Genomic DNA, 26,394 nt, shown 5'->3' with positions numbered 1-26,394 from the left:
GGCAGAGTTTATTTCTGAAAACACCTTAAATATATTTGTTGGTTTAGTGTGAATGTAGCTTTAGCCAACCAAGTGTCCATCTCCGTTTTCACCTATATCCTGTCCTTGCAAACTCTCTTAAACCACAATGTCCCAATGTCCCACAGGCTGCCCTTGAGCCTTTATCCACTCTCCTAATTATCTACAGCAGTTCTTCACATCAGGGTGACATGAGGTTCTAGTGGGGGACAAACATGTTAAGCATTATTCCTGGTCATACAGTAAGAGACAGTTATGCATACGGACAGTTGCACAGGGCGACCTTATCAGGGAAAGTGAAATTGATAGGTGTCCTCTCCTTTCCCACATTCATCACGTTTGGAGCAGAGCATGACCCACGCCTACACATGTATATATATATTTATGAATGTGTAGTGAGTATAGAAAAGGGGTTTAGGCTTAGCATAGATGGAAATAAAAGGTTTTTTGTAGGCTGCCGGAGTCTTAAAGAAGATTACCATATAAATTAGAGCAGCAATTCAAAGCACGGAGCACAGAAATCCCTCCTGTCACAAATTAATCAGCCGAACGACCGACCGGACGCAGACAGCCCGTGCTCTCCTCTCTTTCTCTCTCTCAAAGACCCCGGAGGAAATAGCTCTCTCTCTCTCCACCTGTTTCTCAGCCTCGCTCGCCCTCCCTCTTATCCCTCTGTGGTTGGGTTTTTCGTAATTGGTCTCCCCTTCTCTTCCTGTCTCTCTCCTGTCCTCTTTGCCTTTCTCAGTCTCCTCTTTTTCACTCTCTTTCTAAATCTCATACCCTCCCTGCCTTCCCCTCCGTTTTCCTCTCCGGTGAGCATTTTGAATCAGGATCACAGCGGGAAGTCAAGCTGCCGGCATTGCTAGATACAGATTCAGCTGCACACACACACACACACACACACACACACACACACACACACACACACACACACACACACACACACACACACACACACACACACACACACACACACACACACACACACACACACACACACACACACACACACACACACACACAAACACACACACACACATTATTTCTCTCCTGCATGCTGCAGTTTCATTGATGGCACACAATCTGACAAAAACAAGGCTGCTGCCCTCTGCTCTTTAGTCTTTCTCCATCTTTCTTGGGGGGTTTCCGCTTTTTTTATTCCCCAAAGATGATTATTTTGAGAGAATAAAGCTGCTTTAGACAAGATGTTATCCCAGCAGATGCAGTTTGCTTGTGTTTGTTTTTTTCAACTCATCCTTTTTCCGGTGAGATCAGCCGGATTGACAGCAAATTGGTCAAAACAAAAATGGGGACAGTGGAAGAGTTTTTGACATACTGGCTAGTCTGCAATCGCAGCTTATATTATAATAATATTGCATCGTGATTTAAGTATTGCGATCATTTCGCATTGTAGGTCCTTTGGTGAATCCCACCTGCAAGGATTGGGTTACAAACGTATTTAAAACCTGGGTTATTTACATATGTCCATGCATTTCATTGTAGGTGAATGTACTACCAGTGAATGAGAACAGCTTAATGTGAATTTGTGAGCATGTACTTTTTGAGTAGTCCTGTCAAGCCTGATTGATAGAGCAGGTGTTGTCACATCTGAAAAACATTGCTCAGAGAAATAGTGTTTGATGATGGTGGTGGAAATCCAAAATCTCCTGTACGCAATTTAATTAAATCAATGTCACCAACCTTTATGCTCTTGTACAGTCTTTGAAGTCTTTTGATAGTACGGTTCAGACCCGTCTGCTCCCAGTTAAACTTCTGCACCAAAAACAAATAATTAAAGGCCATAAATGCCACAGTGACTGAGCAAGCAGCAGTGTGACATTTATTTATGAAAAGAAACCCAAACAACTTAAAACCACATCTCTGAGAAAAGCTTTAAAAAAATAAACACATTTAAAAGCTTTCAGGACTTGAATATAGGCTGGATCACTATTGCTTTATCAAAGGTCCCATGAAATGCTTTTCCGGTTATTACCCGTCCCCTTGTGTGTTATGTAGCTTTTTCTGCATGTAAACGGTCTGCAGAGTCACAAACCCTCAAAGTACACCCTGTAGCGAGTAAAACTCTAACACAGAAAAGACCTGTCTATGCTGCCCCAGAACGCCTCGTTGGAGATTTTTATTTTTCCATTTTGTTCTTCCTGGTCATAGTGACGTAACGGTCATAGTGACGTAACGGACACACACTCACTCAGCCTTATCTTTTCTCAGCCGCGGCTCCACGGATTTCCGCACACAGCCTGGCTGTGAGTGTGTGTGTGTGTGCTCAGGCTGAGTTCCGCATTGTCTCGCTGTCTCGCAGACCCCACGCAGCAACCAGGAAACGACACCAGTAATCCAGCTCACACTGTCCGCTCCTCGAGCCTCAAAGGGCGGAGCAGCGAGCCCCGCAACATCCCGCCAACACGGCACCCAGACCCCACGCAGCATTCTCATCTGTTTGTCAATACTGGTGTCATTTTCTGGTTGCTAACAAACGCCATTGTAAAACATAATCACTGATGTTCCGCTGTAACGGTGGTGACTCATCAGAACAGAGTGGGCGAGCTGACCAATCAGAGCACACTGGGCTCATAGGGAATGGGGGGGCAGGAGCTCCAACAAGCCGTTTAGGACAGAGATTGAATACACATACTATACAGAGATGCTGTATGAGAAAACAATGTGAGTTTGGAACATTGAACAATGTAAATCTATTCTAGTAGACCTCAACAATGGAATTATGATCAGTAGAAATGGACATGTCATGGGACCTTTAAACATGAAAAAACAATTAGTTAAAGAGAATAATTTGTGTCAGCAGGCATGGCGTTTACACACAGCAGACCTGGGTTGCGGTCGAATACTCCAAAAAAACAGCTCCTAAGTTCTAACCCTATCGTCTATTACTTGACCTCGGAGTGAAACGTTAAGGGATAGTGGATCGGAGAATTCAAAAGGATTTAGGAGAAGAGACTGCGGTACTTTAGAGAATCCGACTGCACTTTCACTATCCGACCTGTTTATGATGCGCCAGCGGAGGTCATAAATGTGCGCCTGCTGCGGTGGGGAAACTATGGAAACTACAGTTTTCTATACAGCGGACTACAACAGGGATGTTTAATAAGAACGAGGGACTACTGTAAACTCTGCACCGTGCTCTGATGCTGTTGTTTTATGCTTTATGAACGGGGACAACAGAGAAACATATTCTTCATGACCAAAGTTGGAATTGAAATAAAAAAGGAAAGTGAAACTTATGCTCGTCACCCTCTCCCTCCGGTCCACATTAATACAAATGATCCCAATACGTATGATTGTATGAACTATGAAAAGATCTTAAAAGCAATACAAATGTATTTATTATAAACGTTAGTCCTTAACATCTATCACTGTGTATATCACCATTCAAACATCTTTTAAAAGTTGAACAAACCCCACACAGCTCAGTAAAGACTGTGAAATGTTGACTTTATTTGATCATTTCAGTCAAAACTAACGTTCATATTTCTCTTTTTGATTATAATACTGATGAACGTTCAAAACAAAGCACTTTGGCAACTTACCACATACGTTTTGAACCGTAACTTTCATGATATCATTTCTCGTTCATAATCGATTGTTTCCGTGAACGGCCGACTGTTGTGTGACGGCAAATGCCGCGGCCGCAAGGCATTGTGGGGCAGCATTTTCTCCTCTCCTTTCGGTTAGGGAGGTCCAGTGGTTCCTAGGCTAAAGGAGGTTATAAAGGAAGTTTGAAACCTCCTTTCCTTTTAATTTAGAGAATTCGAACGGCACTTATCATGGCTGCCACTGAGGGACTTCCGGGTCATTTCACTCCGTTAGGAAGGTTCCTAAGCTAAATGGACTATTCGACCGCAACCCTGCTTTTGTTTGTCTGAGCTTTAACCTACATAAACAGCCTGGCTTGAACTGATATTTTAACTGTTGATAAATTAGTTTATCCTGAAGCAAACTACAGAGAAAACTCAACTCCCTCTCTGACTCACAAAGCGATGCGTCTTCTTAAACCTATTTATTCCCTCTCTAAAATCTGCATGTCATCAGAAGCCGCAGCTCAGCATGTCATTACAATGCAACTATTTTCATCCACTCACAGCGGCACACATCATCTTTAGTGACAGGTTTGGATTGCTCACGTTGCTGTCAGCACTTTAAAGCAGATATTGAAGTTGTCAGGCTCACGCTGTGATGGGAACTCTGTGCAGTCTGAAGGCAATCCAGTCACAATGCTTATCCAGTTTAGGCTAGGCAAAGACACGGAGAACGACATCTCTGGTGAATAAGGGAAACGCAGAGTTAACGAGGAAACTGCAATAGAAATTGTGGATTATTCACAAAATTCAAAAAAGTTTAGGACCAAGATATAAAGTGTTACGTAGTGATGTTACGTAGTGATGTCACTATGTTGGGTAAACAGTAGTATTGAAGCGTTTCACGTAGGGGGGAGTGTGAGGGAGAGAAGCTCCCTCTGGAGGTACATTTGGGATGTTAGCCTCTGCAGACCATTTACATGCACAAAAATCTATATAACACACTACAGTAAAAAAAACAGTAAAAAAAAAAATGTTTATGAAGTTGCTCAGTAAAACAAAGGATTAATGGTTCAACCTGTTTCATATTATAGCTAAATAATATTTGTATCCATTAAATCGGACTGAAACTTATTGAAAAATGTGATATTACCTTTATTTTGTGTCTGAAGAAAATAAGATACGAGTAGTGAGTAAATTATCACTTAACACATTAGTAGCGGGCTTCAAAGCTAAATGGTTACAGCGCTTGTCACATAACCCTCATTCCCATTCAGCTTCTGTCAAATAAATGACAAAAATCCGAACTTAGCAGAGGTACAGAGCTTTGTTTTCCTTTCCTTACCAACCCTAGTTGACTTTGATGTGATCTACAGTATACTGCTTAGCTACACTGTTTCCTGTTTGTAATGACAATGTCATTAAAGAACCCAAACTGAGCAAACATGATTCCAGTCCACGGCTGAGGCTCATTAACACAAAGCTGTAGGCCTGTGTGGGCAAAGTGATTAACAGTGATCGATGGTCACCTCATTATGGAAACAAAAAGGCCAGGCTTCTTGTTTGAGTACAATAGATTTGTGCAAAAATTGATAGTTGCTAAATAATGCTTTTCCTCTCAGAAGACTGCAAACATATCAAAAGTGCTAGACTACATCATACTGATATATGGGCATTATTATTAATACGTTAATACATAAAAAAGACATTAAAGCCACTAGAAAGCCCCGACAGAAAGAAATAATATACTTATACACAGGCATTTAAAGGTAGGGTAGGTAAGTTTGAGAAACCGGCTCGAGATCGCTAGAATTTGAAAATACACAACCGGAGAAAATCTGCCACTTCCTTACAGAGCCCCTCCTCCAACACACACGAACGCGCACATGACCAATGAGGGCACGAGATAAGTTTGTGCACAGATGGAAGGCTGACAGGCAGGTAGGCCATCCAGTTATTTTAGCCGGGCCGGCTAAAATGATTGGTCGTACTTTTTACAGTACTACGGCTTCCACAGATTACATTTTTGTATGGATTTTTTGTCAAAGCACTTAAGATATTCATTGCTATCGGGATGTTAAGAGCATTCCATGGAATATAACAAAAAGTGTATCTCGAGCCGGTTTCTCAAACTTACCTACCCTACCTTTAATACTGAATTATTGAACGTTATTTACAGATACTAATCCGGAACAAATGTTTGAAAAATGTTATAAAAGCGTGTAGGATGCATGCCTTTTGAATCTGATTTTGAACGCTACATCCATAACGTATAAGAGCGGAGAGAGTAAAGATGACAGCTTATAAAAAAGGTGAAGTCTGACTCATTCTTTGAGTTTTTTAAATGAATCGCAGCCTTCTACAGACACATTCAAGTGTCAGGCTTTGTACACGCTGCCTTTCTCTCTCTTATGACTAAAGCACCCTGATGTCTTCAAGGTCAAACTGTCATCGGCAGCATTTCTACTCAATAGTCAACAACAAAAGAGATGCAAATTCAAAGTGTTTCAATCTCTTGGTTTGGAGCAGCAACAGCCTTCTTTTATACCAACACATCCTCACTCCCAGGTCGGCGTATGTTGACGTTATGTCAAGGTCCCCTGTGGTCTTTTTCCAACGCAAGGGGGACGGCCCTTAGCGTACTTTTTCAACTTTCCGGGATGTCCATAGGCTTCTTGAGATCGCGAGCGAATGCTTCCCGCCGCGGGCCATTCTCTGCTGAAGCATACGTTGCGAGACTGCATTGCATTAAAAACAATGCTCTCTATATATTGTCTTTATTATGCTTTAAACAGTGTCTCGGGCTTTGGCTATAGGGCGGCTCAAAGTATTTTGTCCGGCCGTTGTGAAGGCTGCTTTGTTTATTGTCCTTGTTTTTGTTTTAAATAAAGCATATTCAATCGAGACATGCCAAACATGTGACGTCATATGATGCGGCGCATCTGCGCACAGGGAGCAGGGAGACCCCGAGATCCGTATTCCCCGTATTTTTTAAATAAAGAGATTTTCAATGACGGGCGCGCATCAAACGTGTGACGTAATGTGGTATTAAAAGTATTAAAAGAGGTGAAAATCACTACAAGTCTGGGCATGTTGAGAGCTGTACATACACACACATTTCATAGTCTTATATTTCAACAGTTTTACGACAAACTGTGACTTTTTTGACATGGAAATTATTATTTAAGATTGACAAACATCATATGTGTAATTCGTGGCACAATTCAAACGGGATCGAAAGATAATCTTTCTCTCTCCATTGACTTCAATACATACTTTTTCCGAAATAAGATCCCATGGAGGAACCCGGAAGTTTGACGGACATTACCCACAATCCTCTGTAGCAACCATAGACTGTATAAAAAAATTAAATAATACATTATTCCGAGTGTACTTGCTTTTCTCTTTGAAAGTCATCACATAACGGCATTGTAATACACGTTTCGGCTGCATTAAATATTACATATCTGCCGTAGTTAACTCTATTTATAGAGCCCTGATGACAAGACTTGCAGTATCAACACTAATTCGGCTGACTTTTATATTTGATCCAATTGGTAGATAGGCTGTATTTACGCCATAACGGAAGGGACACCTACTGGTTAAAGCACGTTATTGCATTTTATAATTTTATTATTAGATATTAATAGGATCCCTATAAAGTATATTCTTTACTCGTCGTTATTCTCTACTAATAGTTAATTAAAGACAGTATATAATGACTATTTTGCACATCCCATTCAAGATTTCAAGATTTTCTAAGGTTTATTGACATTAAAGACTGTATATAATGACTATTTTGCACATCCCTTTCAAGATTTCAAGATTTTCTAAGGTTTATTGACATATCATATTATACACAACTACGGTGTAGTTATGCAATGAATGAAAAACTTGGGTCGCAGGTTCCTCAACAGTGCATTACAAGACATCTATCAATATGTGTGTACCTCCACCATTAAACTGTCATATTCTGCACATTTCTTATACTATCTACATACATCTTATAAGAGTATAATACATGTGTATAATATCAGTTAAAATAAGTGCTTGAACATAGTTAACATTGCAGGAAAGCAATATATTAGACACTAAGTATTTTGTCAGGCTTAATATTTTTCCGGGTTTTCAATAGAAGAATTTCCAGTTTACAGGTAATAAAATTATAAAATGCAATAATGTGCTTTAACCAGTAGGTGTCCTTTTCTATCAGCTGTGCACCGTTATGGCGTAAATACAGCCTATCTACCAATTGGATCAAATATAAAAGTCAGCCGAATTAGTGTTGATACTGCAAGGAGACGTATTGTGTGAAAAGAAATGTAAGATGTTGTTTAATTGCTTATATATTTAAGATCCACGTCAAGTTTTCAGTTTTGGCGGCAGTTCCTGTTTGTCTAGAAGTCTTGTCATCAGGGCTCTATAAATAGAGTTAACTACGGCAGATATGTAATATTTAATGCAGCCGAAACGTGTATTACAATGCCGTTATGTGATGACTTTCAAAGAGAAAAGCAAGCACACTCGGAATAAAGTATTATTTAATTTTTTTATACAGTCTATGGTTGCTACAGAGGATTGTGGGTAATGTCCGTCAAACCTCCGGGTTCCTCCATGGGATCTTATTTCGGAAAAAGTATGTATTGAAGTCAATGGAGAGAGAAAGATTATCTTTCAAAATACTTTGAGCCGCCCTATAGCCAAAGCCAGAGACACTGTTTAAAGCATAATAAAGACAATATACAGTATAGAGAGCATAATGTTTTTAATGCAATGCAGTCTCGCAACGTATGCTTCAGCAGAGAATGGCCCGCGGCGGGAAGCATTCGCTCGCGATCTCAAGAAGCCTATGGACATCCCTGAAAGTTGAAAATGTACGCTAAGGGCCGCTCCCCTTGCGTTGGAAAAAGACCACAGGGGACCTTGACATAACGTCAACATACACCGACCTGGGAGTGAGGATGTGTTGTTCATACATGTAAAGATTAAAATGGTCACATTGGTGTGTTTGTGTTTGCACCAGCAGAGATGTATTAACGAATAACTGCTTTTCCATCCTTTCTAACATAAGTCATAGTTTTCAAATACCCTCTGATGACCCCATTGATCATTCACCTCCAACCACACCCAAATCTCACACGTTTGAATGGGCAAATTAGTAAAAAAACACTCAAGCTGTGGAAATATCCTCTCTATATCGGTCTAAAATACACAAGCACAAGAGTCAATCCACAAAATACATGCAAGAATACATCAGGATAATTGGGAAACATATATATATATCAGGAGGTGAATAAGAGATGTGTTGCGATATTGCAGGAGAGAGAAATACGACACAGTGATAGGGTGCAAATGAGAGATGGGAAATTGCTTCAGAGACAAAGAGCGATAGCCAACATATTCATTTCCTCTCCCTCCATAACGGTGCATTCATAACCTCCTGCTGCCACTCATGATGTAATGCTGAGGCAATTAACCTCCTTCATCTGTCACACACTCATGGCTTTGTGTGTATGTGCCTGCATATTCATGTGTATTAGCAGCAGTAGGGTACATTTGGTGGGGTTTGTGTGTGTGAGAGACAGTTTGTGTGTTTCCGATCAAAGATAAAAAGATAAATCCTGCTGCCTGTCACCTCAGGGAGATGATGTCATTATCTGCACAGCAGGAAGTGACTGTGGCAAACAGCTGACTTTGCTCACGATGATTAAAAAAAGACGTCCTTTTTTTGCAGCTGCAGCATGACATCATTGCATTTGTTTCATTTATCAGCATCATGTTATAAATTACAATTTGCCCTCTATTGGCTTATATGCTAATTACAAACAAAGCAACAACTGGAAAAGAAAGAAACACAAATCACAAGGAACAACCTCTCAGATGTATATAAATCCATATGTTGTGCATATATAAATCCTAAAAGCATGGTTAGATTTAAAGATTTCATAATCTTTTACAAAATCTAGCTCAGATAAGCCTTGTTTATCCCAACAGGGAGTAAATTACTCTTCTTCGGCATCTGATGTATTATATTTGTATACATACAATATGATATTGCTAACCCTAACACTATCCTATTGATTGAGTTTAACTTGAGGTAGATATGTTATAGTTAAATGTAACAATCTTTTTTTCAAGTGTACAGTAAATTGATTGCTCTTCTGTTTCTGGGTCTTCCCTCCACACATTTTGTTTGTATTCACAACTCGCTGTGCTTTTAATCATACAATGAATGCAACTGTCTCACAAAATCCACATCCTCCTCAATGGGGGATTTGTTATTTTTATTGTAAGAATTATGCTCGTTAATTACATACATATTTTACATTCCTTAGAGCAAGTTCACTCTGGGGAGTACCACAGAAAAACAACAACAAAATGTGTTTTTTTAGATGCCAATTAACACTTCACACGTTAGAGTGGATACAAAAGGATAATTAGATTATTTGACTGCAAAAGCCATTCATGTTTTCATGGCATTTATTTAATCAGATTGTGCTGATTTGGAAAGAGTTCCATTAGCATGCATATTCACAGGATATAGATAATATATAGACAAGAGTCTCATAACAATGGCATTTCACATACTGTACTGGGCTGCAACACTTTGCCCAAATGATTTATATTCAGTTGATTTATTTTGATTTTGCGGGATGAAATTCTTAATTTTCTTCCCAGGTAGCTGCCATGTGGTTCTTAATCAGGAATAAACCATTTATATATACATTGTTTTCAATTTATACACACATTTATTGTGACCATCACAATTATAGAATAACAGAATCTTTTAGACAAACATATGATGTTAGGCAGTCCATTTTTAAAAGTTGACATTCTAGAAAGTAGAAAGTAATCTACAGGGATAGGGTTAGGGGTTACTGGGTAGATTAGTGGTATGTACTGTATGTATGTGTATACCTGTACATGTACATACAATACCCCTAATCAGTAATAGCTACCTTCTACTTTAATACAAATAGTTGACCATATCTAATGGAAATTATCCATTGTCATTGTCAAAGTTCAAACTTGACAAGAGCTAGCTTAAAGTTCACTTCACACAATTAAAATTGAAGCTTGGAAGCTATTATTTTTTTATTTAATCGTTTATTTCGCATGGACAATGCACGGTAATGAACACTTAAAACATTCAAATGTGTCAAGCGTAACAGTGCCAGATTTAGCTTTTAGCTAATTTCCATCCGCAGTCCCTCACATAAAAACATTTAAGAAATTTACATTTTACAAACATAGTAAAAACAAAATACATGTTATGCAAAAAGTGCAAAAGAGCAGCATACACAAGTATTTATGACATTGTAATACAATATAGCAGCAACGACATATAAAGTGCAAGAGAAGATACAAGAGCTACCTAAAGTGCAAGAGGAGATACCCCTGTGTTAAAGTGCATTTAGCGGTGATTACACGTCTGATTGTTTCTCATCCATTCTTTGAGTTGACCTTTGAAGCTATTGACAGAGGGACAATCCCGTATCTCAGTTGGGAGGCTATTCCACAAAGAGCTGCCTTTAATGGAAAGGACATTTTGTCCAAAAGTGGTCCGTCTACGGTGGACTTCACAGTCTCCTCTGGTTTCTGACCTAGTGCAGAGTCCAGTGTGTTTTTTGTGGATGAATTCCCCTAAGGGAGGGAGGGGGGGGCCAGTCCATGTAAACATTTATAAATAAAACACATACTTTTAAAATACTTAAAATGGTCAAAACTCAAGAAATTGTGTTTTTCAGGGATGGTACAGTGATATGAATAAGGCTTTCTGTCAAACACCTTGATAGCTCTCTTGTACAGCTGTTCTATGAATATTAAAGTTAGTCTAAAATCATGTCACCATAAAAACCAGGTTTGTGCCTGTGATACTAGCGTACAAATGCAGTCCCTTAAACAATCTTTGACAAACATACGATTATGTTACAAACGGATATGATCATTTGAGCGTTAATCGAAAAACAAGCGTTTATGCACAACACTGGCCACAGTAAGCTAACGGCATATTGAAGACAAACAGTGGGGGGAAAACAGTATGAGAAGTCTTTCACAGAGACATTCGCTAACTCACAGATGTGTAAATCAAGGTCAGCTAGAATTATAATGCGTCACATTGAATGTCAAGGTTATCACAGACTCAGCGCTGTGTTCCTTGCCCTCTTGAGCAGCAGATAAGATGAGACAGAGAGGAGACACTTCGCTAACGTGACAGCTAATTAGCGCCATGAAGCCGGAAGCTAGTTATTTAGAAACTCCTCCTGACCACAAACAGACTTAACACCCCGCATAGAGGTGCCGAGTCCGAACGGCTGACAGCATTAAGACTGATTTGTCGAGGGGGCTTAGATGCACACACACACAAAACCATACACACACAGAGAAGAACAAATTCATACAAACCCACAAAGACAGATAACAGAAGCTGTAATTACACAGTCGCTGTTCAGCCGAGGGTGAACAACACGGCACTTGAGAGAGGACGCCTCATTCCAAACACAGATCTAAGGATAGGGTGTTTTACCACCATTACGGCTATAATTACAAGCATAAAGGAGAAGGCTAGATAAGTGCAGATATGACTAGAGGTGGACATTCTCAAACACACACATATAATTATGTAGGTACATAGATTAGGACATTGACGCTTACGAGACGAAGGTCGACGACAATTATGCGTTGCATTGATCCTCAAGGTTATCACAATTTTGTGTTTATATGTGTGTGTAAAACCACTTAAGAAATAAGTGTTTTGCGGCAAAAAAGTGATGATTTGCCTCTTGCCCTCTCTGTCCTTTTCTTGAAAGGCTCAAACAGATGTGTGTGTGTGTGTTTGGGAGAGTCTCTCGAGAGGAAGGGCTTTTGTCTATTCCATGGCCAATGTGTGTGTGTGTGTGTGTGTGTGTGTGTGTGTGTGTGTGTGTGTGTGTGTGTGTGTGTGTGTGTGCGTGTGTGTGTGCATGTGTGTGTGTGTGTGTGTGTGTGTGTGTGTGTGTGTGTGTGTGTGTGTGTGTGTGTGTGTGTGTGTGTGTGTGTGTGTGTGTGGGGGGGGGGGGGGGTGGGGGGGTGTGGGTGTGGGTGTGTGTGTGTCAAAAAGAGTGAACAGTAATTGGTAGGCAGGAGAAAACTCACTCCACTTTCTTGGTTGGCTGGTCACTGCATGTTGAATTCAGGTGAGGATTAAGAGCAGCAGAGAGGTGCACTGGAAATGTGAATAAGTGATTTCCCGCCTTCGGAACTTCTCAATGTTTTTCTATTCTCAATGAATGACAGCAGCACTGTGGTGCAATTCATTTATAGGTCATGTTTTGGAATATTTTTTAACATTTGAATTGCATCACTAATGTGTAAATAACGATACAGGTTGCCAATCGAAGGTTGTTTATGAGCATGGGTGTACACTTGGAATGCTTTTGCGTGGGCTTGAGCTGTGGTGGTAATTTATCAGCTCATAAATCTACCAATTAGAATGAGAGAGGTGTCACTTGTCCTACCGAAGCAGTTGCAACAGAGTAAACAAGAGGCTCAGGAAGCTGTCAATCATGAGCCTGCCAGTAGGAACCAGGAGGTCGTTCCTCAGGTCATTTTAATTATATTATAATTTTTAGGTCTCCATGGTTAAAGTGTGGTCGTCCACCAATTGGAAGGTATGTGGCTCTATCCCCAGCCCTGCAGTTTACATGTCATAGTATCCTTGGGCAAGGTGAACCAAAAAGACTGCCGATGGTATAGCCAAGGGTTTGTGAATGTTAGTTTCCCCCACTCTGTATGAGTGTCTGTGAATGGTTGAATGCTGACGTATATTTAAAAGCACTGAGTGGTAGCAAAGACGGGAAAAGGTCTAACCCTAACCCAACGAGTGCAGTCCATTTACTATTCTTCAAGTGGGATGGACCTGTGGTCAACTATGAGCAATTGGACTGAGCCAAAATATGAAAAACTTGAATTTCTCCAAACCTATATTAGTAACATATTTTTAACCTGTTTTCTAAAAATACTTTTTGTATAGCTAAAACATCCTGCTTTCTCCTTTTATTTTATTTTCCCCACATATACCACCATACACTTTGTTAACACCTAGAGCTCTCTAGTGGGTGTTTGCCCTATTTTCTAGGTTAATAATTCAGTCTAGATTTTTCTAATAACACAATGGCTGCATTCTAGTCAACTTAACCAGCAATGACAGTGAGCCACATGCACAATACTAGCAGTCTGAAACCCAAGCAGCCAAATGAAATTGAGTCATCATTAATTGTATAATCCTCAACAAAAAAAGATGTCACTGTGACATGTAAAAATGTTCTCCATAAGAAAGGGCCATTGTACTAGTTTTGACATACGTGTTTGAAAGCAGGCTTTTCAAACCGCTGTAAAGAAAGAAAGTGAAGACAGCACTAACTGTCTGTGTTGTGTGTGTTCCATCAAGCTGCTAACCAAAATCTCTTTAATATTTCAAGGCGTCTGTGCCTGCCTCTTCTCCTCTGTTTTTATTTTTTCTGGACCGGTTTTCACCTTGTCTCTCCCTGCTGTCCTCCTCAGGTGTTTTGTGGAACCTGTCGTCATGTGACGGCCTGAAGATGCCCATCATCCAGGACGCCCTGGCCGTGCTGACCAACGCTGTGATCATCCCCCATTCGGGCTGGGACACCTCCCCCCACACCCAGGAGGACCGCAAGCTGCTCCTCCACTCCTCCCAGGTCCTCCGCAACGCCACCGGCTGCCTGCGGTCAGTGTCACCAGTAACTCTTTCTCCAATGTCTTTATTTAAAAGCCCACTTTAGGAAGACAGAGATAGTTTATTTGTAACTTTTCTTGGTTCTATTATATGGCCAAGACATTTAAGTTGCGATGTGTAATGCCTTGCCTCGTACTCCAAACAAACATATTTGTTAAACTTATTGCGACAATGATACCTTTAAAATTGAGTTGCTTTCAATCTAAAAGACCCCCATCACCCCAGCCACAAACTGTTCTGTCTGCTGCCGTCTGGCAGGCGTTACCGCAGCATCCGGACTAAAACCATTAGACTCAGAGACAGTTTCATCCCACAGGCAATAAGACTGCTAAACACCTGAACTGTTGAAGCAAAATCTGAAACAACATCCCTAATATTCATCTGGCTGCTACTTAAAAAATATTTTTAAATTATTTATCTATTTACCTATATATCCTATTTCAATAACTTGCATATAGACTCTTATTGCACTATTTCACTATTTAACTTTTTTAAAACTATTTTTCTTTTTTTATTACTATTTACTATTTACTTGCACTATATTTTTTCTGTTTATCTGTGTTTTGTGTTGCTCTGTTGGAGGAGCCTGTGACACAAGATTTTCATCGGCATAACTACACTGTAGCTATGTTCGTATGACAAAATAAAGAACCTTGAACCTTGATCTTGCCTCATCTCATACAGTAAAAACGTGTGAGAATGTGTCGAACAAATTGTTGCTTTTTTATTAGTTGGTCTACAATCTAAACTTACGTCTTAAACAAAAACGAAAGTCAACTACTTAGAAACAGTAGGACAAGATTACGCACAATATGACCAAATTGCTGAAACTCAGGTAAAAGAAAAAATGCTATTCTATAATCTTCATGTTTTTGGCTAGGTCTTTACTCTTTAAGGCCATAGTGTTAGTAATATATCAGATCCATCAAAAATAATCAATGCAATATGGAATGATTTTTGGTGTGATTTGGATTGTAATTAGTTGCTCTATAAATAAAATGTGCTAATAAAGTTAAGCATCAAAACTCACCTCCTTCCTCACCAAAAGCTGTAGGCCACAGCAATGTCTGCTCTTGTTATTTTTATATCACCTCTTTTCTTTTCCGTTGAACGTGGTTTCTTGCCAGAGGCGGGTGTTTGGGATTGTGATAAAGGTCGCCCGCCAAGCCACCTTTGTGTTTACTGCACCTTGATTTATCTATTTGTTGTCGGAACATAATCACTCTCTTTGCTAAGATGCTTTATTGTTTACAAGCTGCTATTATCAACCCCATTCAAACAGTGAAATAAGTCTATTTTTAGTTAGGATTCTGTGATGTTTTTACAATACACCGAGAACTGACAGACTTAGCTGTACATATGACTCAGATCTTGGCTTCAGAGCTAGTGTGGCTTTGGGTTTTCTCTTGAGACATGATGCTAGTCATACAGTGCAGAGTGGAAGTAGTAAGACTATGACACATATTTGTTGTTGTTGTTATGACGCCCCACTCCAGCACGTTGGATATTTAAAAAGCAAAACGGTGACTATATAATGGAGTGTGTGTTTTAAATGTTATTTAGGGAAGTTGTTATCTTCCATACTTTACTTTTTTCAGACTTTTTTCAGACAAACATATTTTACAATCAAACAAATAAGTGTATTTTATTTAAGCAGCATTGCTCTGCCATTTTTGCCAACGGGCTGTGTGTGTGTGTGTGTGTGTGTGTGTGTGTGTGTGTGTGTGTGTGTGTGTGTGTGTGTGTGTGTGTGTGCGTGTGTGTGCGTGTGTGTGTGTGTGTTGGCTTCCTGTGTGGTCGATCAATCGCATCCATAATGTCTCTAATTAACTGCAAACAGTGAAAATAAACTACACATTTCGGCGCTCTGGTCTCCTCTAATACTGTATGTGTGTGAAAAGGCACACATGTGGTTACTGTGTGTATTTTCAGCCTGGTTGTGTGTGTGTGTGTGTGTGTGTGTGTGTGTGTGTGTGTGTGTGTGTGTGTGCATGCGTGTGTGTGTGTGTGTGTGTGTGTGTGTGTGTGTGTGTGTGTGTGTGTGTGTGTGTGTGTGTGTGGATCAGCTCTCTCAACTCGAAGGGCTAATTCATCTTTCTCACGCCTCGTTAAGGAATGCTGGGAGTCTGATTAAAGATTGAATATTTCATGGCGGGTTTGGTATATCGCCGGCCACCTGCTCTCTGTCTCTCTTTCTGTATTTCCCATTATCCTCCTGGCCTTCTCATTCCCACTCCCTTGCTCCGTCACCATCTCATTTTATTACTCCATTTCTTCTCTCTCCATCATATTATCCCTCATTTTTTCCCTTTTCTTCTTCTGTCTCGCCGAGTCTCTGCCCTGCTGTCTCTCACTTTCACACACACATTTTTTCTCTGCTTACTCACGGCTGGTTGCACTGCCCGTGTGTGCATATGCTGTTGTGCCAACCAACAGGAAGTGCTGAAACTTGTACTGCCAGAACGCTGAATAAGAATAATTTGCAGATGTAGCACACAAACGACAGCAACTAATAAAGGTTTATTACTAACTGTACTTACAAACTAATTAAAAAACATTACAAATATGTAAATGGCTCCAAAACGCATTTGTCATCTTTACTCCATTAAGCTACACCAGTATGCAATCTACCGACAAAGATATAACCTGTTTTAGTGAAAGCTAAAATTACATCCAATTCAAGCATTTATTTTTTCCCCATCTCACTAAAATCCCTAAGAGTGTGCAGTGTCAACTCTTTCTGTCACATAATAAGGCAACAGGTGCGTTATTATGTGACAGGGGATTTTAATTTATCAGATCTTTCCTCAGTACGTTTTGAATGATCTGCGTGGGTGAGAGAGCGCAGTGAACACAGCTTCAGATCCAGTCACTTAGTTTAGCCTAATTAAATAAAAGATATGTTTGAAAATTGCATAACAAGGAATTTCATTCAGATGTATTCTTTATTATTCTTTATTCTGCTTGATTTGGAGGTCTTCTTCTTGTTTATTACTTACATGTTGTATGAACTCCACTATTAGGTTAGGTTGTTGGCTGTCTGTCAACAGGATTAGGGAAAAATCGGCCGGGTTTTCTATAAAACTTCGTAGAAAGTTGTACGCTGGGCCAAGGAAGAACCCATTACAATGTGGATCTGAATCACAGTGCAGATACACATATTTTCCTTAACATTGCGATATTGTGCTGCACTCATGTGATGTCGGAATAATCAGAAAAAGTGTTCTCAGCTGGGAACCACCTATCAACGTAAAATAAAAACACATCTTATTTGAGGTGTCCAAAATAAGGCACCGCAGTTGCTTCTGGTTCAGAGGATGATGGGAATAGACCGAATAGACTCAAGCCGAGTTTTCATTGGTCGCTCTTGTTAAGAGAAGACAAAGAAATGATGGATACACGGATCGTGTTAAAATCAATAGGCCCGCAATGACTCTAAATAATAATGATCACGGCACCAAACGCATATAAAACTAAAGTAACGAGCCTGTTTTGAAAATGTAAGAAGTAGAAAGTACAGGTATTTGTGTTAAAAATGTAAGAAGTACAAGTAAAAAGTCGCCAGAAAAATAAGTAGTGGAGTAAAGTACTGATACCAGAAAAAATGTACTTATGTCTAGTTACGAAGTATTTGTACTCCACTACTTCCCACCTCTGTAGATAGATAGTTAATAGATAGATAGATTTATACTGTAGTGATCACTGATGCATACACTGGGGTTACATAATCCAATCATGGAACTACAGGTTGGGGGTATTGTTTCCGCCCGGACACATATGTTGACGGTACCTCCGGGGTACCTACTGTGTGTCCTCCTCTTTCACTTTCTCTTCTCCTCTTTCCTGCAACCCGACAGCACGTCGATTTCTGCTCTCCAATAAAGAGAGATTTGCAACTCTGATACACCGCCTCCGTCTCCCTTCTCTCGGCACTACAGTGGTGACCCCGACGTAAGTCTCGCGAAGGATCCGGGACTGGACCGAACACGGCAAAAAGCAGACTCTGCTTTTCTCGAAATGCCGGAGATTTTTGGGGACCTCCGTTGCTGCCACGTGCGCACGGACTGAGGCTCGGTGCGCCCCACGGAATGGACGCGGACGACGCTCGCCATTTTCACGGCTTTTCGGCTCTGGGGGACGGCAAGCCTTCCATGGGGCCGGTACGCGACCGTGCCGGGTTGGTTCGGGACGTGCGGCTGCATGTCCGGCCAGCGACTGACGGCCGCCGAGAACGGCTAGCGACGACTGCTAGCATCAGCTAACGCCTTGCAGCTACCGGCGGTTATCGACAACCGACTGTTTTTTTTAATTTATTTTTAATTTTTTTGTGGTGCCGGAGAGGGGGTTCGATCATGTCTGGTCGGCCTCGCGTGGATCCTCTCGCTATTTCGCCCACCTGTTTTTGTTCGTGGACAGGACGACCTTTTGAGCTTTTTCTGGTGCCGGAGAGGAGGTTCGACCATGGCTGGTCGGCCTCGTGTGGACCCTCTCGCTGTTTCACCACCTCGACGGCGGCTTCGGACGTCACACAGTGGCGCGCTTCTGGACCCCGTCTCGCCTCTTCCCTCGCCTCGGCGGTTCCGGACGTCGCCCATGCCTTCATCGGCCCGTGGGTGGCGCGCTTCGGGACCCTGCCTGGCCTCACCTCTGACCGCGGCTCACGGTTCGCCTCGACGGCGCCCCGTCTGGCCTCTCCCCTGTCCACGGCTCCTTCCTCCCGAGGACTTCGTGCCCGCCGCCGCTGTGCCTTCGCCTGCGGCCGGGCAGCGCTCCTCCCGGCTGGGGACCACCGGGTTTTTCACGCCCGTCCCCTGGTCTCGACACAGCGACCCTGCTTTCTGCGGCCCCCTGACGACGGCCCGTTCCGGCCCGCCCTCCGGTGGGGTTGCCCTCGCCTTCGTTGGGGCCCCTACCCTCTCCTGCGGCCCCCTTCCGACGGCCCGTTCCGTGGCCCGCCCTCCTCGGCCCCTGTGGTGCTTCCTCCCGACGCGAGGATTGTGTCCATGGTTGAATTCTGGGGGGGCTTGTGTAGTGATCACTGATGCATACACTGGGGTTACATAATCCAATCATGGAACTACAGGTTGGGGGTATTGTTTCCGCCCGGACACATATGTTGACGGTACCTCCGGGGTACCTACTGTGTGTCCTCCTCTTTCACTTTCTCTTCTCCTCTTTCCTGCAACCCGACAGCACGTCGATTTCTGCTCTCCAATAAAGAGAGATTTGCAACTCTGATACACCGCCTCCGTCTCCCTTCTCTCGGCACTACAATACTATATTTATCCCAAATTGGGAAATTAGTTTGTTCCAGCAACAGTGTCAAACATAACAGTTACATGAGTTAAAACATTTTAAAAGATACAATAAGATATAAATATAATAAATAAAAAAATGTACATTGGCGGCAAGTATATATAGTAAGAATACACATTTAAAATAAAACTTGACACTAGGAGCAAGTTTACACAAATTCACAATAGATAAGACATTGGATTAAATACACATAATTGTGCAGATAGCCGTTGTGCAAATTGGGTTAAGGAGAAGGAAAAGGACCTCCGCTGTCTGTCCAGCTGCTGGTGGAGAGGGTGGGCGGAGTTATCCATGATTGTCAACAGTTTGTTCAGACTCCTCCTCTCCACCACAGCTTCAAAAGTGTCCAGTTTGACGCCGATGACTGAGCCAGCTTTCTTAATGAGTTTATTCAGTCTGCTGGGTTCTACATAACAGCTTAAACCTTAGCGTTTAAAGATAATGGGTACACCAAAATATCATGCAATTGCACCATTAGCCTTTACAGGAATCTATGCTCTCTGAGTACTATTTCCTACTAAATGTTCAAGTTCAAGATGCGCAGATTCAAACGAGATGTAGGCTATGTTTGAAACTTTACTCATGCACATAGCATTTAGAGGAACTAGCGCCCCAAGGCTAAGGTTTCTGCTCTGATATGTTCACAGTGTAGCTAGTTGGCCTTGCCCACTGAAGCGAGGTAAGAGGTTATTGAATGATGAGCAACCCTGGGTCAGCCACGTTTAAAGGTGGAGGGTCCTGATGCATGCATAATCACTGCCATGCCATTCAGAGCTGCCGTAATATAATAAGTGCTTCAGTGAATGACCGAGGGGGAGTATGCTATGGTAACAACTACAATGAATGAGAACTGTTCACATTATTATCCTTGACATTATGCACTTGAATAACCAAACGGGGCCAAAAGTAGTTTTTCTCAATGGTTCAACGTAATATGAATTAATTTATGAAACATTATTTGTTCATGAACGTGACGTATATGAACGTGTGACACTTTCTCCTTGTTGTCCATTATAAACTAAAAGTTTTGAAGGTTTTTGGAGATGCCGTGACACTAAACAATCTAATTTTGTACCAACAGCGAACATACTAAAATGTATGTTTCTCTCAACTTTCGCAACTCTTATTACCAAAAACATTCATAAAGTTGATATGACTTATATGATAGCTAGCAGTTGCCTACTTATTTTCAACACATTATGACAGACATGGAGCAACATTAGAGTTTATTTGCAGTCGTGTTTATGGCATTAGGTTTGGCTACAGAAACATTCATTTCATTTGTTTTTATTAACGTGACTTTGCATGGCCCAATTAATCTGGTTTAATTGAGTGGTAGTACAATTTAACCTTGTTAACATGGCCTAAAATAATGTACAATGTATAACAAAATAGCTGTATAATAATGCACCCTGTGTCTTCATACCATAGATGTTTTGGGGCTAAAATAGTGTGGGTTGTTTGTTTTTAAGGACCTGTGAAAACTAGTGCGGCTAATGGAGTTTTAAAAGTTGGTGCCATTTCTCACTGACACTGAGGGCACAAACATCTCCTAGCCAACTTTAATAGTCTGACATTTAAAGGGCATTACACTCGTATAGAATCTTTCTCTTTCATCTCACTCTAACAGGCATATGTACACAGTAACGCATATACATCACCATGAGAGGTTACACTTGTGTGAAACTACTTGAATATTCAAGTTGTGGGTGTTACTTTGCAGGATATTCTGAAGATTGACTTCAGGTTGACTGTTCATTGATTGTGTGTGCGTGTGCGTGTGCGCGTGTGTGTGTGTGTGTGTGTGTGTGTGTGTGTGTGTGTGTGTTACAGGAATGTGAGTTCTGCAGGTGAGGAGGCCCGGAGAAGGATGAGGGAGTGTGAGGGTCTAACAGACGCTCTGCTTTACGTCATCCAGACCGCTCTAGGGAGCAGTGAGATTGACAGCAAGGTACCCCTCTCTCTCTCACACACATACAACCAACCAACTCCAAAAATGGAGGCATGATATAAAATGATGTTGCTGAAAATGTCTGTGCATGCGTGTGTACACACTGTCCAAGGACTCAAATACAAGTGTGCTTTGTAAACATGTGTTTCTTGCTGATTACTATGTACAGATTGTTAATTATTTACATGAACTAACACAAGTTATATGCAAATGTGTTAAATCTGTCTTTGCAGACCATAGCCATACACTGTATATGCATAATCATTCTAACATGTTTGTCTCCCTGGGTTATTTATGAATATATAAATATATGGGTTGTATGTTAGTGTCCCAAGCTAACAGGCCACAACAGACACACAGTAACACAACTTCTTTCTGCACTGGCAAATATGAATATGTGGATTAATACATATCCCAAAGACTTACATCAACAACCTATTGGTAATCAATTAATGATATGTTGAAACAACAAGCCACAATTATCCAATGTTTCATCTTTTTTTCTACAAAAATATATTATTTAAGCACATAAGCCTATAGACAAATATCCAGTATAGAGTACCCACGCTTGGAGGGTTTCAGATTTGTTTCAGTGCACCATATATTACCCAACCCAGATGGGCAGTGACACAGAAACATCCCACCCTGAGTGTGTGTGTTTGTGTGTTTGTGTGTGTGGCTTTTCATGTGAGGCTTTGAGCAACCATGTGTATCTGTATGTATGTATGTTCCTGCATATGTGCCACATACTGTACAGCAATGTGTGTGTGTGTGTGTGTGTGTGTGTGTGTGTGTGTGTGTGTGTGTGTGTGTGTGTGTGTTGGCTCACGAGGAGATATGGAGTTTTGAATCCTTAGAAATCCTTCACAAGATCAAAGTCTGTGACTATTGGCTGCATACGCCACTCACATCAATGGGATTAGTGTGTGTGTGTGTGTGTGTCTGTCTACATTATGCACACAGCATGTGTCTGTGTTTGCATGTCTTTATGTTACACAGCTAGCACTGCACATTATGGTCATATGAGAGTGTGTGTGCCTGCGTAAATATGACTCTACAGTTTTGTCCTGATTGCCATCTGTCCTCCTTCATGTTGTTCTCTCTCCACCCTCCTTCCACCAACAGACCGTGGAGAACTGTGTGTGCATCTTGAGGAACTTGTCGTACCGTCTGGCTGCAGAGACATCCCACAGCCAGCAGGGGGGGTCGGAGGAGCTCGACGGGCTGCTGTGTGACACTGGCGGGAAGGACGCAGAGAGCTCTGGATGCTGGGGCAAGAAAAAGAAGAAGAAGAAGGGACATGACCAGGTGGGGAAATGGAAATTCTAAGTATTTTCTTACTGGAAAACTGCCTATTAGCTTTTCTTCATATCCTTTAGAATGGTGGGCCGCTTCAGGTTGGGTTTTTGGGGGAGCAGGGTGCAAATCCATGCAGTTATATGATAGATTATGGTGGTGAATAATATTAATATGGTGGATTCATCGTGTTTTAATGCCTATCAAAAGTCTAATAATTCCTATAATGAGTATCCAGGCACGCTAATGGACTGTGTCTGGACACACACACACACACACACACACACACACACACACAAACACTCAATTTATATTGAACACTTCAGTCAATCTCGAGCAAAAAACCAACAATTCTGTCATTTTAATCTAATTCTATTCACATAAGATTATCATTATTTGATGAAAAATACAGGTTAAATGAATGTGAGTATGAGTAAGGGGACAATAATATAGATAGATTATTATTATTAGAAATGTTTTATAAGTACATATAAGTCTTATCTTTTGCCTTTAGTGATCACAGTTAGTGTTTAATGAAGTCTCTTCATTCTCTCATTATTTACACCAATGACTCGAAAACTCCTAACTGGAGTGAAATTAACTATGCTTTGGTGCCTAAATAAACGTGGTATAAAGTTATTGCCTGTCTTACGGGATGCAACAGTATGTCTTTTTGTAGTTCTTGGCTCTCTAGTATCCTGCTGCTTGCTTATATTTTCCCTCGTACATGACACTAATACATTCCCTTATAGAATTGTAATGCCCACATAAAAATCTACATTTACATACAGAGTACATAATGCATGAGGAATTTTCTCTTGTTTATTTAAAGCCGTGACTTAATTGCTTGGTTACTCGCTGTCAGATCAACACCGGGATAATTAAAGTTAAACAAAAAGGCAAAATAACAGCTGTACAGAGAGAGGTTGTCATCTTTTGTGTTTTTTCTAAGACAATAACCCTACCATTATATGTTTCAGTATTCAGTATCTCCTTTTGTAATGCAGCTCGTTGCTGTTTCTGGTTCAGTAACATTTGCTCAGTTCACCCTTAGTTCACTTCACACGATGAATATTTATGAATGCACCACAGATTTCTTTGATATTCATGATGTTTGAGTTTGTTTTTCCACGTGATCTTCACCTACCACCTGAATTATTTAGGGTCACGTATCTAATATAACGTGATTCATAGCAACAGAAGAGTTTGATGATGTGATACTAATATGCATCTTATAGTCTTTGTACTTGTTGTGTTGTCCTATGTTGAGGTGGAATATAATCGCCATCTTGAGTATTTTCCCTAATTACTTTAAAGATTCAGATTTGTAATCCAACATATAAATCCACTTATAAATGACGTTTTATTAAGTATACTTATTTTAGTTTTTTTAGTTGTAAAATATAGCTCCACCTTTGCCAACTTAAACATTAAATTAATGAACACATTATTAGGAAATAAAAAGTATTATCCAGTAATACCCGACATTTTATTGTGAATCGGGCCATTCTGCATAATGAGTACTTTAAGTATGTTTCATAAACTTATAAATCATACTTTTACTTAAGATTCATTTTTCATGCTGGACTTTAATTTGTAAGAGTATTTTTACACTTTAGTGTAGAAGGTTTCCACCCCCTGCTTCTATGCAATATAACCCTAACCCTAACCCTAACCCATCAACACATGCTATACGGTTTTCAAACATTGGGAAAATAGCTATTTTAGCTTTCCATGCATTGACTACCAATTTTTCAGACAAAAAAATATATTTATTTTACTATTTCGCTCTGGATTTCCTTGGTCTGTCCATCTGCTGCCAACAGGAAGAGTTTCTTTCTCCGGTTAGATACAAAATGATTGCTCTTTTTAGATGTGTAGTTGGCAGAAACCAAACGGCTGCCTTGGAGCAGGCTCGAACCCTCTTGTCATGCTAATTAGCAATCAGCGTCACATTCTGGTTGAGTGGAAGACGTAAGATTTCTACTGAAGCTGCTGGGATTGAAAACCCAACACTTCCGGTGGTACAGGGTGGGTAAATTGCTCATTAGCCCTGCATGTTTTTCCCCTCTCTTTCCTTTTTTAGAAAATACAGAAAAAGGGCATTTTTAATTTACTTAATATGTTAGACCTTTAACTACCATTTGCCAAGTAAACCCTTAACACAGTTGTTCACATCAAGGCAGAACCAGGGAGATCTTACAACTAACCAGGGATCAGATTGTAAAGGGACACATCAAAACCTCCCCCCCCATCCATTCCCTCTATCTGTCTCCACTCCAGTGCAGCTGTGGGTGATTACCATGAAGTAGCGATCGGGGAGCTTGTTGGAGAGGGCGAAACTCTATCAACTGTAGAGTAATTACAGGAGAGATGAGGAGATGAGGGGTGAGGAGAGGAGGAAAGGATACGTCGGTAGGAAGGGGAGATATAGAGAGGAGAGAGTGAAGGAAGCTAGAGTTAACAGGGGGTCTAGAAGATACAAAAGGATGAGAGAGGAGAGAGGGGGGAAGAGGAAGTAGTGGAATAATAAGGTCAAAGACAAAAAGGGAAGTGAAGGCAGACAGCAGTGCAGTCTGTTGGCAGCGAGCCTTATCAGATGTCGTGTGAGATTACGTCATTGCAGATGGAAGGAGGAAGATTTTGTTTTCTACAAAAAAAATGTGAGGATTGATGATATAAAATGACAGTAGGAAGCCTACAGAACATCCTAATATTTACTTTGATACATCTACAAATCAGATTCACACAAAGAAGGAACAACAACAGAATATAAGCCTTGGTGGAACTACTTTACTCAAGTAGAAGTTTAGATGACTTGTGCTTTACTTAAGTATTTGCATTTTCTGCTATACTTCTATTAAACAAATCTGTGAAAGATATTGTTCCTTTTTTTCTCCAATATATTTTGTTATCACAGCTTTTTTTGCCCTCCTTGTCGAGTTAAAACTGTGCATCTCCAGATGTGTTGGTTTTGAAGGTTTCTGTTAAACTGAAGCATTAAGGGTTCCTCTTTGTTTTGAGAGAAACATGTCTACTGTGTACATGCTTTAATGTTCAAAAAGCTCTTTATTTTTCTCATACCACCTCTTTTCACCCTCTGTCTGAAACCAGAGACCAGTCGGCTCTGATTGGTTAGCTGGCCGGCTCTGTTGTGATTGGTCAACAGCTTAGACACCCTGCTTAGCCCGTTATCATGTACAATGTGTTGGAGTGCTAGCCAACAGTATTGCGAGTGTTACATAGTGATGTCACCTGAGTCCAATCGTAGCATTTCGGGCGGGAGGGGGCTGGGATTTTAGCCTTTGCAGACCATTTACATGCACAGAAACCGGCATAACACACTACAGGAAAGGTAAAACCCCAAAAAGCAACAGTAACATAATTTCCAAAACATCTTATATATTTGTACAACACTGACACAGACCATTTATCTGCACCATGAGGACTTTAAGTGCATTATGCTGATAATGCTCACACACTTTTACCTGTTTTAGTAAGGTTTTGAAAGAATAGCTAGTGCT

General features: G+C 40.8%; 1 protein-coding gene across 1 annotated transcript in view; it reads left to right on the top strand.

The window, feature by feature from the left end:
* The window catches only part of ctnnd2b (catenin (cadherin-associated protein), delta 2b), a 167,659-nt gene that overhangs the window by 129,163 nt on the left and 12,102 nt on the right, over positions 1 to 26,394 (top strand). The window contains exons 15-17 of the mRNA XM_034138140.1: positions 14,112 to 14,298; positions 21,457 to 21,574; positions 22,700 to 22,882. Of these exons, the coding sequence (XP_033994031.1) occupies positions 14,112 to 14,298; positions 21,457 to 21,574; positions 22,700 to 22,882 (488 nt within the window). The remainder of the gene's footprint in view (positions 1 to 14,111; positions 14,299 to 21,456; positions 21,575 to 22,699; positions 22,883 to 26,394) is intronic.

The sequence above is a fragment of the Trematomus bernacchii genome, unplaced genomic scaffold (assembly GCF_902827165.1).
Source record: "Trematomus bernacchii unplaced genomic scaffold, fTreBer1.1, whole genome shotgun sequence".
Lineage (NCBI taxonomy): Eukaryota > Metazoa > Chordata > Actinopteri > Perciformes > Nototheniidae > Trematomus > Trematomus bernacchii.
This window is presented reverse-complemented; position numbering and strand designations above follow the sequence as displayed.